The sequence below is a fragment of the Ovis aries genome, chromosome 1, assembly GCF_016772045.2.
Source record: "Ovis aries strain OAR_USU_Benz2616 breed Rambouillet chromosome 1, ARS-UI_Ramb_v3.0, whole genome shotgun sequence".
In the NCBI taxonomy this organism is placed as follows: domain Eukaryota; kingdom Metazoa; phylum Chordata; class Mammalia; order Artiodactyla; family Bovidae; genus Ovis; species Ovis aries.
Window position 1 is genome coordinate 266,890,219 of NC_056054.1, and position 12,627 is coordinate 266,902,845.

Sequence of the window (12,627 nt, forward strand, 5' to 3'; positions counted from 1 at the left end):
CCGTTGAGACGGAGCAGGCTTCTGATTGTGGTGAGGAGTGTGTGTGTGCTCACGCACATTTCTGTGCATGCAGTGGGCTTGCTTCCAATAGATCGTCTGTATAGATTTTAATTTTTTCGCCAAGATGTAATTTGTGTCTTTTAGTAAAGAGAGGAACCTGCAGTAAGTGCTTTATGGGGTGACAGAGTTCCCTGATTTCAGAAATTTAAAATTATTCTCCTTGAGTTGGTCAAAAAGTTCCTTCAGATTTTTTAAGAGAAAAGACACATTTCTCACTTCACCAAGAACTTTATTGAACAATGTAGTCACCATTTTGTTCCACTACCTTCTGTTATTTTTCAGGCAGTTTCATATTTCCCTTCCCCAAACTTGTCAGTTTTTTGATCAGAGAACTATTCCAGATGCCTTTTATACAGTCTTCCAGGGAACTGAAAAGTTTTTCATTAAGAGAATTTTGTAAAGCCCCAAATAAACGGACATCCAAAGGTACAATGTCTGATGAATACGGCAGATAAATCAGAACTTCCCAGCCAAGCTGTAACTGTTTTTGCCTGGTCATCAAATAAACATACAGTCTTGTGTTGTCCTGATGGAGGCTGACATGTTTTCTCCTGACTAATTCCAGATGCTTTTTGTTGAGTGCTGCTTTCACTTGGTCTAATTGGGAGCAGTGCTTGTTGCAATTACTTGTTCGGTTTTCCAGAAGGAGCTCATGATAAAGGACTCCCTTCCACTCCTCCCATGTATACAACATCACCTTCTTTGGATGAAGACCAGTCTTTGGTGTAGCTGGTGGTGGTTATGTCTCTTGCCACATGATCTCTTCCATTCCCTATTATTGCACAAGATCCACTTTTTATCACCTGTCACAGTTTATGTTAAAAATGGAATGTTTTCATTGTGTTTGACAATCATATGCAGAAATACAGTCAAGGAGGTTTTTTGTTGTTTTTTTTTTGCTTCAGTTCAGTTCAGTTCAGTTCAGTTGCTCAGTCGTGTCCGACTCTTTGCGACCCCATGAATCACAGCACGCCAGGCCTCCCTGTCCATCACCAGCTCCCAGAGTTCACTCAGACTCATGTCCATTGAGTCCGTGATGCCATCCAGCCATCTCATCCTCTGTCGTCCCCTTCTCCTGCCCCCAATCCCTCCCAGCATCAGAGTCTTTTCCAATGAGTCAACGCTTCGCATGAGGTGGCCAAAGTACTGGAGTTTCAGCTTTAGCGTCATTCCTTCCAAAGAAATGCCAGGGTTGATCTCCTTCAGAATGGACTGGTTGGATCTCCTTGCAGTCCAAGGGACTCTCAAGAGTCTTCTCCAACTTAGCTAATGTGGAACCCAAACATCAAATTGATGAATGCAACAGAACTGGTGCAGATTATTTTCAGCACTTGATTTGGATATTTTGTGTATGTCAGCTCTCTCTCACGTGGTATAACGCTGATTGTTCTCAGTTAATGCCTCAATTTGATCATGATCAACTTCAACTGGTCTACCTGACCGTGGAGCATTGTCCAGCAAGAAATTTCCCTCATGAAACTTTGCAAACCACGTTTGACATGTTTGATCAGTCACAACACCTTCTCTGTACACTGCACAAATCTGTTTTTGCATTTCAGTTGCATTTTTACCTTTCTTGAAATAGTAAAGCATAATATGTGAAAATGTTGCTTTTTCTCTTCCATCTTCAATATTAAAGTTGCTACATAAAAATTCACTAGTTTTGATAAGTTTTTTTCTTTTAAATGAGTGCTGACATGACTGCGGTCACAGTACAGTCTAACAAAATTGTCTTGAATGAAGTTGAAGACAGCTAAGCACCACTCAAGCCATCTTACAGAAAAAGCAGCGAACTTTTTGGCCAACCCAATATTATGTGTTATGATGTTACCAGGTCTTAAATGGGAAAGAATAAGGCCATTTGGAGGGTTTTTTATTTGTTTTTGTTGTTTCGTTACCATTAGAAATGAAAACTCTTAATGCGGCCTCTCTTCAGGATAGTTAGTGTGTTTTAAGTTTCCTGGAAAGCTCATCCAGGTGCTGGGAGCACAGTGCTGCCTGTCTGGTTATTAAAGTCTCAAGCTGGTGACACGCGTGTTTGGTTTGCTGACGTGGTAAACACCAGCCACACCAGGTCCCCAGGATAGTGTGGTGTTTTGGTGATGCTTCCTGACTTAAAAAAAGTTTATGTTGTTCAAAAAAAGTCTTAGAAATTTATGTCAAATTATTTTCTATCAAATATAATCATAGATACTACCCAGTTTTTAAAGAACTTCCTAATAATAATGAAACCCACAATAAAATGCAGACTTGACAGAACCAGATTTCAGGTTAATTTTATTGCCCAAGGCGGGGCTCTTTTCAGAGCTCAGGCACGTCCTTCAGGGTGCGCAGGTGCTGGGCAAGGCCTCGCTAGGATCAGGCACCCACGGGGCATAGGTCACCTCTGCTATCTGGGGCCCCCAGGGCCCCACGGCATGCACTAAAGTGGTCAGGGTCCGACCAGCTGCACTTCTGGGCATGGCACCCTGGGACCGAGTTCTTCAGGGGAGCCCGGGGTGAAGCCAGCTTCCGAGCAGCCCTGGGTCTCACTGTCAGTCACACGCAGGCCCTCCTGGATGTGCGGGTGCACAGGGCGCAGGCTGGGCCGGTGTGGGAACCCTGCCCCCAAGGATGCCCCCCTCATGCCTGTCGTCGTTATTTTGACCACAGACACGTCATCTGCCTCAGAAGATGAGGGCTCTTTACAGCGCCCCGGGCGACTGGCCTCCGCTCCGCTGCAGAGCCGCCCCAGCGTCGAGCCCTGGCCCGACCCGGCCATTCAGGGCTCGTCCACCTCATCCTCCGCATCCTCCACCTCATCTCACCCAGGAGGGCAGCCTGCCGCCACGCCCAGTGCTGCCGCTGCACTTGCCGGCCCCGCGGCCCTCGCCCGCGTAGGTCAGTACAGCTGCGGGGACCCCTCCAGGCAGAGGAGCCCCGCCCCTCCTCAGACCCACCTTCTCCTCTTCGTGTGGAAAATGTCCTTTTGGTAACAAAAGTGGTTTCTGGTGCCTCTGTGGTTTGGCAGCCCCAGACCCTGGGTGGGCCTCCCTGGAGACCTCGGCAAAATCTGGCGCTTCTGCTCTGGAGGGGCGGCCGGCACAGGTGGACAGTCCCAGGCCTGCCACCTGCAACGCGGTCTTTTGTTCCTTTCTTGTGTGCACAGCCTCAGCCCTCAGTTGTCCCTGCACTGGGTGTTCCAAGGTGGGGCTGGGGCTGCAGCCATGAAGAGCCTTTTTTCCTCTACACACAGAGTTAGACAGTCCTCAGTCTGAAAAGAGATGTAAATCACAGCTCAGTCATAAAGATGCCTAGACCTTTCCCAAGTCACCCAGTCCTTTAAATTATATTAATCTTAAAGAGGAAAACATTGCAAAGCTTTCACCATTTGAAGTCGTATTTTTTGATGCAAAAATAGTAATTTAGCTGGCATGCAAAGCGCACATGCATTCTTGCAGGAGTGCCTTAAGGAGTATACTCCTGGTGTGGTGCATCGCTGATGTTGGGGGACATCTGACGAGGAGGAAGAGCTCAGTCAGGGACTGCCCTGGCTGAGACCACACAGCTGGCTGTGGTGGTTCCAGGCTGACCCATAGCTTTCTGATTCCTGTTCCTTTTCTTTGCTGTTAGTTGCTGTTCTGCTGAAACTAGAACAGTGCATCTGTGGTGCACCAGTGACAGGCCAGTGTTTTTGATGGGGTCCCAGCAGGTTAAGTGCCCCCCTGGCATGTGCTGGCCTCAGGTGCTAAGCTGCTTCATGCAAGATACTGGTCATTTGGCTGGACTGGGTGTTGTAAGTGACCGACGCCTTCATTTCCTCTGTGGGCACATCACTGATGCTCTTTGTTTGTTACTGGTTGAGTCAGTGCCAACGTCTATACATTTCTGTTGAGCTCGTGATGTCTTCTTAGGTGAGGACTCACGATGCCTTGACCTGCTCCCAGCACGTGGAGGAGCCGGGGTCACGCTGTCGGGGCCATCCTGGGCGGTTTGCTTTACGAGAGAAGGCTCCTCTGGAAACACCCGCCAAGATTGTTGTGGTCACTCTGCTGGGGACCTACAAATGGCTGGTGATGACTGCCCACCTGTCCTCAAGGGGTGTCACAGGGGAGAGCTGGAAAACAGCGTTAGGTGGACACGTTTTTGCTGTTTGTCATGGCGATTGCACTGTTTGGAAATGCACAAGTACCTCCACTGTGAGGGAAGCGGCAGCGTTCGGGTGTTCTCTTCTCGCTTGGTCCAGCTTTCCGCAGCTCTGTTCTGGGTCCCACAGTGAGGGAAGTAGTGCAGAGCAGTCACTGTTTGCTTGTATCAGCCGTTGCTGATCTGTTATAAACACAGCTTCCTGGTGGGTTAGAAAGAGAAGCATATTTAGCTTGAAAAACTGACCGTAGTTCAAAATGTCTAACCAGACAGCCCTTGACTTCACAGAGTTGTAAGGTGAGTCTGAGTGGGCGTCTCTTTTCTCAGAAAGGTCCTGGCTGTAAAGGCTTCGGGGTGGGTTGTCGCCCCCTGTGGCTGCGGGGCTCCTGACCCCTGCAGGTGTGGCTGAGCTGCTCTCCCTCCCTCCTGCTCACCTGTGCTCACATGCATATCATGTGATTAGTTCTCACAGTCCCAAAGTCTGACTTGCTCTGTGCGTATACCTCACTGTTGCCTGTAGCCTTCATGCCCTTCTCATGTGACCTGAATTTGATATCTGAAAACTATCCCACTTCCCTCTCCTTGTTATAAAAGTCATCCTTTGTTTTAATTTCTGACTCTAGGAGAATTCTTCAATTTGGGCTAAGGAAAGAAATATAGAAAGAAGATAACTGTAAAAAAATTATAGGAAGAAAATGTTAAAAAATATTTATCATTTTCAGTTTGGGGCTAGGAAAATCATGTGGGTAAAACATTTGGACACAAATTAAGTACCTATATTTAAAAGCAGTACATTTAATTAACAGTAGTTCATTTTGGATTGTAGTTTGTTTATTTTTATGCAGCTATTTAAAAAGTTACTTTGTAGTTGAGAATTACCATTTATACCTTTTTTTTCATGAATATAGTTAAAATCTCTCATTTTTGCTAGATTGGAAAGGAGGGGAAATTTCTTTTTAAACTGAAAGAATTCTGTGGTAAGCATACTTTAAAGTGCTAATTTCATTAATTTCTAGCTTTTTCAAAGGTTGTGAAAACTCTTGTCATTAAAGTTAGGTTTTTCCAAATGGTGTTTTCTGCTATGTAAGTTTGTGTTATAAGTCTGTGTTTTGCTTCCATATAAATTCATCTTTCTAACATATTTAAAAAAATTTTAGATTGCATACTCTCTAGGTTATGAAATGATAGATAGAAAATCAGTATCAAAATCTGTGATGGTGGGAACATTCATTTGAAGACTAAAGAGGTTACAGAGCAGTATCCATTCTCGAGAGTGGACGAGTGTCACGCCAGGTCCACACTCAGCTCTTTCCTGGCGGAAGACTGAGTTGTAGAGCGGTGATGCTGTGGCAGCAGTCAGCCAGCCTCAGAGCAGATACACACGCCACACGGTGAGAATGGAGCCCAGAGCGGACACTCAGACAATGGGAGGAGGGATTTAAATACTTTCTGTATCTAACATAGTTTGTCTCTAAGTGTGAGGTGTCTTAAGAACCTGACTGCAGCCTCTTAGTAATGGGACCTGTTGAACTGACTCTAGGGATAGTTTTTAATCTGTGTAGTTTTATTCTTTGAAGATTGCCAGGGTTTGTGTCTGCATGGCATTCAAACTTGCTTTTTAGGGGAGTAGAGGTAGTTTATAGAAGCCTGGAAGTTTTTTCATAATATAACAAAAAATATTATTAATTAAAAATATATTGCTGCTTCATTGAGGGAGATTTCTAAGTAAAACCTCCTTAGGCCAAATTGGGAAACGTGTATTCCTCAAGGCCATTCTGTGCTGTGCTTGGTGTTTCCAGCCTAGTTCCCTCTGAGAACTGGATGACCACGTGCACGCAGAACTGTCCAGGCCATGTCCACAGTTCAGAGTTCACAGCACCTAGTGTGCTCGGTCAGCCAGGCAGACAGAGTCGATCGGAATGCCACGTTCCTTGCTTAGAGCTGAGCTACTGAAGCTTCAGTCAAATGGAGTTTGAACAGCAACTTAATGTTCATGTTCTTTTGAATTAACAGCCACTTTTATTTTGGGTTTGTGTTTCAAAAGCAGATCTGCACTCTGCCCCTCCTGATGTCACCACGGGCCTCGTGCAGCATCAGCACGCATACTGTGAGCGTCCGCAGATGGCCTCCGTGAGAGGAGTCCCTCGGGGGTGCCGCGGGAGTGTCCTAGAGACGGCAGGTGGTAAGCATGCCTCTCTTCCTGCTTTGAGACAGCGGAGCGCAGGCACTGGATCTCACTGTACTTAGTGAGCCAGCCGTCAGGTGCAGCCCTGGTGCATGTAGACTGCTTGTGTGTGTATCACGGGCAGAGATGATCAGGAATAGGTCAAGTCGGGATCGAGGAGAAGGAGGGAGGAGAAAGCCTGCACATTTAAGTTGATGCACAAGGTTTGGATCAGTGGTATTGTGGGAAGAGGAGAAGCTGGGGAAGTTTCTCTAGATGGACCCAGTATTGCAAGTGCAGCCAGCAACAGCTGCCTCAGTCAGTCGTGCTTTCTCCCGTGCAGGCCAAGAGATGTCAGCCTGAGTCTCCTTTCTGCGCTTGTACTGTTTCCTTTTGAAACAGTTTCCAGTGTCTTTTATCAAAATCCCATGAAGTTTTTCTTCCAATGTGCCAAATTTGAGTTGCAGAAAAATCCAGCAGTTCTTAGATCTGAGACCTTAACGTGTTTCTAGGCTCCTGAGCAGTTGGTCTGATTTTGTTGGTGTCATTCAGTTCCTTGTTCAGATACAAGAGGAGAAACGGAGTCAATGTGAAGCAGTCTTCCTGTTGGTTAGATAGGTTAAAAAAAATTAGCTTGTTATTTATTATGTTTAAAAATTGTTAAGAACTTAGTTGAGGTGTAAATGACATTGTCTATTGTGTGTATTAAAGTGTATAATTTTATAAGCTTTAAAAAAAAATCTGTTTATTTGACTGCACCAGGTCTTAAGTTTCATCACATGAAATCTGTAGTCTTTGTTGCAGCATGTGGAATCTGGTTCCCTGACAGGGACTGAACCAGTGTTCACTGCACTGGAGCGTAGAATCTTAGCCACTGGACCACCAGGGAATGCTTGACAGTTTTATAAGCTTGAAGATACATGTACACTCGTGAAATCCATACTGTAGCCAGTATACCTGGTGCTCCTGGAAACTTCCTTCCTTGTGCACTTTTATAACAGCTGCTTGCTGCCCTTTTTGGCATCCCTTCAGGAGCAACCACTGATTTACTTCCTGACACTGTAAAGTAGTTTGCATTTTCTAGGATATTATATGAATAGGATCACTCAGCATTTACTTTTTATTGTCTGGCTTCTGCCACTCTGCACAATTATTTTGAAATTCATCCATGTTCTTGCATGTATCGTAGGTCATCCCTTTTCTTGGGAGATGAAATATCCCTGCATTTCATCTTATCAGTTCAGTTCAGTCGTGTCTGACTCTTTGGGACTCCATGGACTGTAGCACGACAGGCTTCCCTGTCCATCCCAACTCAAATTCATGTCCATCGAGTCGGTGATGCCATCCAACCATCTCATCCTCTGTGGTCCCTTTCTCCTCCTGCCTTCAGTCTTGCCCATCATCAGGGTCTTTTCCAATAAGCTCCTCATATCAGCTGGCCAAAGTTTTGGAGCTCCAGCTTGAGCATCAGTCCTTCCAATGAATATTCAGGACTGATTTCCTTTAGGATTGACTGGTTTGATCTCCTTACAGTCCAAGGGACTCTTCAAGAGTCTTCTACAACACCACAGTTCAAAAGCATCAGTTCTTTGGTGCTCAGCTTTTGTTGTGGACCAACTTTCACATCCTATAGATGCACCATAGTTTATCTTTTTACCTACTGATGGGTATTTTGGGTGTTTCCAGTTTTTGGCTGTTAGAAATAAAGCTACTGTAACTATTCCTTTACAAGTCTTTGTGTGAATATGCATGTTCATTTCTTTTGGGTCAGTATCTAGGAGTAGAATAGCTGGATCATACAGTAGGTTTGAAAGAAAGAAAGTAAAGTTGCTCAGTCGTGTCTGACTCTTTGTGACCCCATGGACTGTAGCCTACCAGGCTCCTCAGTCCATGGAATTTTCCAGGCAAGAGTACTGGAGTGGCTTGCCATTTCCTTCTCCAGGGGATCTTCCCAATCCAGGGATCGAACTCAGGTCTCCCGCACTGCAGAGCCACCAGGGAACATTTTAGTTTTTAAAGGAATTGCCAAACTGGGACTTCCTTAGTGGCCCAGTGGTTAAGAATCTGCCTTGCAGTGCAGGGGACATGGGTTCAGTCCCTGGTCAGGGAACTCAGATCCCACATGCTGTGACTACTGAGCCCAAGCACTGCAGCCGCAACTACTGAGCACAAGCACTGCAGCCACAACTGCTGAGCCCAAGCACTACAGCCACAACTGCTGAGCCCAGGCACTGCAGCCACAACTACTGAGCCCAGGCACTGCAGCCACAACTGCTGAGCCCAAGCACTGCAGCCACAACTACTGAGCCCAAGCACTGCAGCCACAACTAGTGAGCCCAAGCACTGCAGCCACAACTGCTGAGCCCAAGCACTGCAGCCACAACTGCTGAGCCCAGGCACTGCAGCCACAACTACTGAGCCTAAGCACTGCAGCCACAACTGCTGAGCCTGAGCACTGCAGCCACAACTGCTGAGCCCGAGCACTGCAGCCACAACTGCTGAGCCCGAGCACTGCAGCCACAACTACTGAGCCTAAGCACTGCAGCCACAACTGTTGAGCCCAAGCACTGCAGCCACAACTACTGAGCCTAAGCACTACAGCTTCAACTACTGAGCCCAAGCACTGCAGCCACAACTACTGAGCCCGAGCACTACAGCCGCAACTAGAGAAACTGTGCACTGCAATAAAAGATCCGCACGATTCAACTAAGGCTCCACACAGCCAAATAAATAAATAAATATAAATAAATATTTAAAAAAAATAAACTGCCAAACTTATTTCCACGTGGTTGTACATTTCACCTCCCAGGTATTAGTGATGAGAGTCCCAGTTCCCCCACATCCTTGCCAAGAACTGGTATTGTTGGTTTTTATGTGTTGACCATCCTTGCAGTTGCGCAGAGGTGTCTTTTTTCTCCTTATAGTTTTAACTTGCATCTCCCTAGTGACTGATGATGTTTACCGTCTTTTCATGTGCTCATTTCCCATTTGTATATCTTTCTGCAAGGGTCTGTTCAAATCTTTTGCTTGTTTTTTAAAATGTGTTGTTTGTTTTCTTATTTCCGGAGTTCTTTATATAGTCCGGATATAAGTTCTCTATCAGGTTTATAAATTTTTTTTTTCTCCCTGTCTGTGGCTTGTGTTTTCATCCTCTAATAGTGAGAGGAGAAGTCTTTCATTTTGATGAAGTCCAGTTTACCATTTTTTTCTTCCATGGATTCTATTTTTGGGTCACATCTAATAGATACTTTCCTGACCCAAGATCTAACAGTTTTCTCCTATATTTTCTCCTAGAATTTTATAGTTTTAAGTTTTATGTTTAGGTACATGATCCATTTTGAGTTAAATTTAGTATCAATGCAAGATATAATCTGAGTTTACTTTTCTGTGTATGGATGTCCAGTTGTTCTAGGATCATGTAATACCCCCTCCAGTTTCTTTGGCATCTGTAATGAAGATGGACCACATATGAGAGTGATCTACTTTGGGGATCTGTATGCTGTTCCAATGCTTTTTCTGTCTTTATACCAGTACCATACTGTCATGGTGTTATATATGTGGGTTTTTATATGTGGTTTTAGAATAAACCTTAAAACTGTGTACTGTAGTTGGCCCTCAGCTCTTCATTTTAAAAACTGCCTTACCTGTTCTAGCTCCTTTGCATCTTAATGTATAGTTTAAAATCCACTTGTTAATGTCTACCAAAATTTCTGCTGGGTTTTGATTGGTACTTCATTGACTCTCTAGATCAGTTTAGAGAGAATTGGCCTCTTAACAATGTTGTACATTTCAATTGATAAATATGGTATATCTCTCTATTTACTTAGCACTTAAAAAATTTTTTTTCAGCACTATTTTTGTAGCCTTCAGTGTACAGGTATTGCACATATTTTGTTAAAATTATCTCAAAATATGTTATATTTTTAGATGCTATTACAAGTGATATTTAAATTTTTTCCCACTTGTGTATTGCTGATATTTAGGGACATAGTTGATTCTTGTATATTGACCTTACATCAATTCTAGTAGCCTTTTTGGTAGATTCTGTAAGATTTCCACGTGCATGACCATGTTGTCTATGAATACAGTTTTACTTTTCTTTCCAAATTGTCCGCCTATAGGAACGTTTAGTTTCCTGGCTTTGTCGCAGTGTCTAGGGCTTCCATTAATGTTAGTTAGAAATGTTGAGAATGGACACAACTCGCCTTGTTTCCCATTTAAGGGGGAAAGCATCCACTTTTTCAATTTTTAATTGTGATGTTAACCATGGATTTTTAAAAATAGTTGCTCTTCATCAGGTTGGGGGCGTTCCTTTCTTCCCTCTAGTTTCCTGAAAAGTTTTTATCATGATTTTTGTTAAATGATTTTTAAAATCTGTTAAGCTCATCATATGATTTTTCTTTCCTAGTTTGTTAATATAGTACATTTCATTGACTGACTTTTGAAGATTAAGCCGAAGGAGGTATGTTCTCAAGAAAAACCCCACTTGGTTGTGGTGTCCTCCTCTCTGACGTATATTGTGGATTTGATTTACTAATATCTTTTGTAGCATTTGTGTCTCTGTTTGAGATAAATACTGGTCTGATATTTTTGTCTGGTTTGGTATCAGGATAGTACTCATCTTAGAATGAATTGAGAAGTGTCCTTCCTCTTCTGTTTTCTAATCAGAGGAAACAGCCTTTCTACCTCGAGTCAGTTCTGTGTCTTTGGCGGAGTCGTCCATTCCATCTCTGCTTTCCAGGCCCCTGTCATCCTTGTGTGTGCGGGACCCGTGGTGCTGGCTCACCATGTTAGTTGCTAGGGTCTCCTTTCTTCATCTCAATCGTCCTAGCTAGTGAGCTAATTGAACTTTATCTTTCAAAGAACCAGTTTTAATTTAACTGTTTTTCTCTATTGTTTGTCTTTTCTCGATTATGTTTATTTCTGCTCACCTATGTTACTTCTCTCCTACTTACTCTGTGTTTCCTTTGCTCTTTTTTTCAGTTTCATTTTTTAAATTCAGAATGTATTCATTGGGATGTTTTTCTGTTCATCTTGATTCAAGGTGCTTTTGGGGCTGCCACACCCGCCTTCCCGAATCGTCTGTGCTGCTTTTGTGATGATGGAGATGGTGCCACGGCCCCAGATACTCTCCATCAGTCCTTAAAGAAGTTTCCAGCTCCTAGTATAGGAAAATAAGCAGAACACACAGACAATTCACAAAAAGAGATATAAAAATAGCTCTTACACATGATGTTCATTCTTTTTCGTTACTAGAGAAATCCACATTGTTGGTGGGAATGCAAAGTAGGTCAGCCTTTCTGAGGGAGCAGCTGGTAAAAATCTGTGTCTGTGCTTCCATTTGGATCAGCAGCACAGCATGGGCATTTACCCCGAGTGCACACCTCCAGAAATCAGGAAGTGTGTACACGCAAGCTCACTCACTGCTGTGCTGTCTGTATTTGCAAAACATTGGGAACTACCTGCCATCCAGGCCTCTCAAACTGTGGGCTAAACCGGGAACAGTCACATGGTGGAGGACTGGGCAACTCTCGGAAATAGTGGGAACTGCCTGCCGTCCAGGCCTCTCAAATGTGGGATAAACTGGGTACATTCACACGGTGGAGGACTGTGCAGCTATCAGAAATAGTGAAAAGCTCTTTATGACCTGGAATGAGGGTGTTTTCCAGGAGATGTTACATGAAAAGGCAAAGAGGAAAGGAACGTTCGTAGTTTACCACCTCCCTTGTGAGAAGCAGGAGAACAACCAACAGGAGGGAGGAGCCAGAAAGCAGAGGCTGGTCCTGCAGAGGACGGGGAGGGTGGCCAGGAATTCACGGCAGAGTGACAGTTGTTCAAGTTTATCTTTTTATATAGTTGTGATTTTTAGACATATGTTCTACACATTTAAAACAGAAACTAAAAGATGAGAAGAAGGGGGGAATCCCAAAACTGAAAAGAATTGTAAATAAATAAATCTGATTGTAGTCCCAAGAACTGCATAGCCACCCTTGAGGGATGGAGGAAGGAGCTGTCAGTGGGGGACACAGTGTCCTCAGTCCTGAGCAAGGCTCACCAGCCTGAACTCTCGTTTGTAGCTGTTCCTGTGTTGGCTTGGGTAGGACTCGGGGAATTATGTCACGTCTGTGATGGTGTGCAGAACTGCAGCATTGCTGTTGGGAGCCAGGCTCCTGCTGTGGAGAAGAGGTGTCTGACAAGGAGTTCAGCACCGGGGTGCTGTGTGGACCCAAGATTCTAAGACAGGGACCTGTGTGTGTGGTGCTGCCTGTGCGCATGTG

General features: G+C 44.4%; 1 protein-coding gene across 6 annotated transcripts in view; it reads left to right on the forward strand.

The window, feature by feature from the left end:
• DIP2A (disco interacting protein 2 homolog A) overlaps positions 1–12,627 on the forward strand; it is a 109,360-nt gene that overhangs the window by 29,373 nt on the left and 67,360 nt on the right. For 3 of the 6 annotated variants that reach the window (XR_006057511.2, XM_042238097.2, XM_042238107.2), the window contains 2 exons: positions 2,713–2,940; positions 6,230–6,367. Coding sequence is in view for 5 of the 6 variants with exons in the window: in XM_042238097.2 (XP_042094031.1) it covers positions 2,713–2,940; positions 6,230–6,367 (366 nt within the window). In the remaining variant the exon portion in view is untranslated. The remainder of the gene's footprint in view (positions 1–2,712; positions 2,941–6,229; positions 6,368–12,627) is intronic. The other 3 variants (XM_027961400.3, XM_042238114.2, XM_027961408.3) reach the window with 3 other exon arrangements.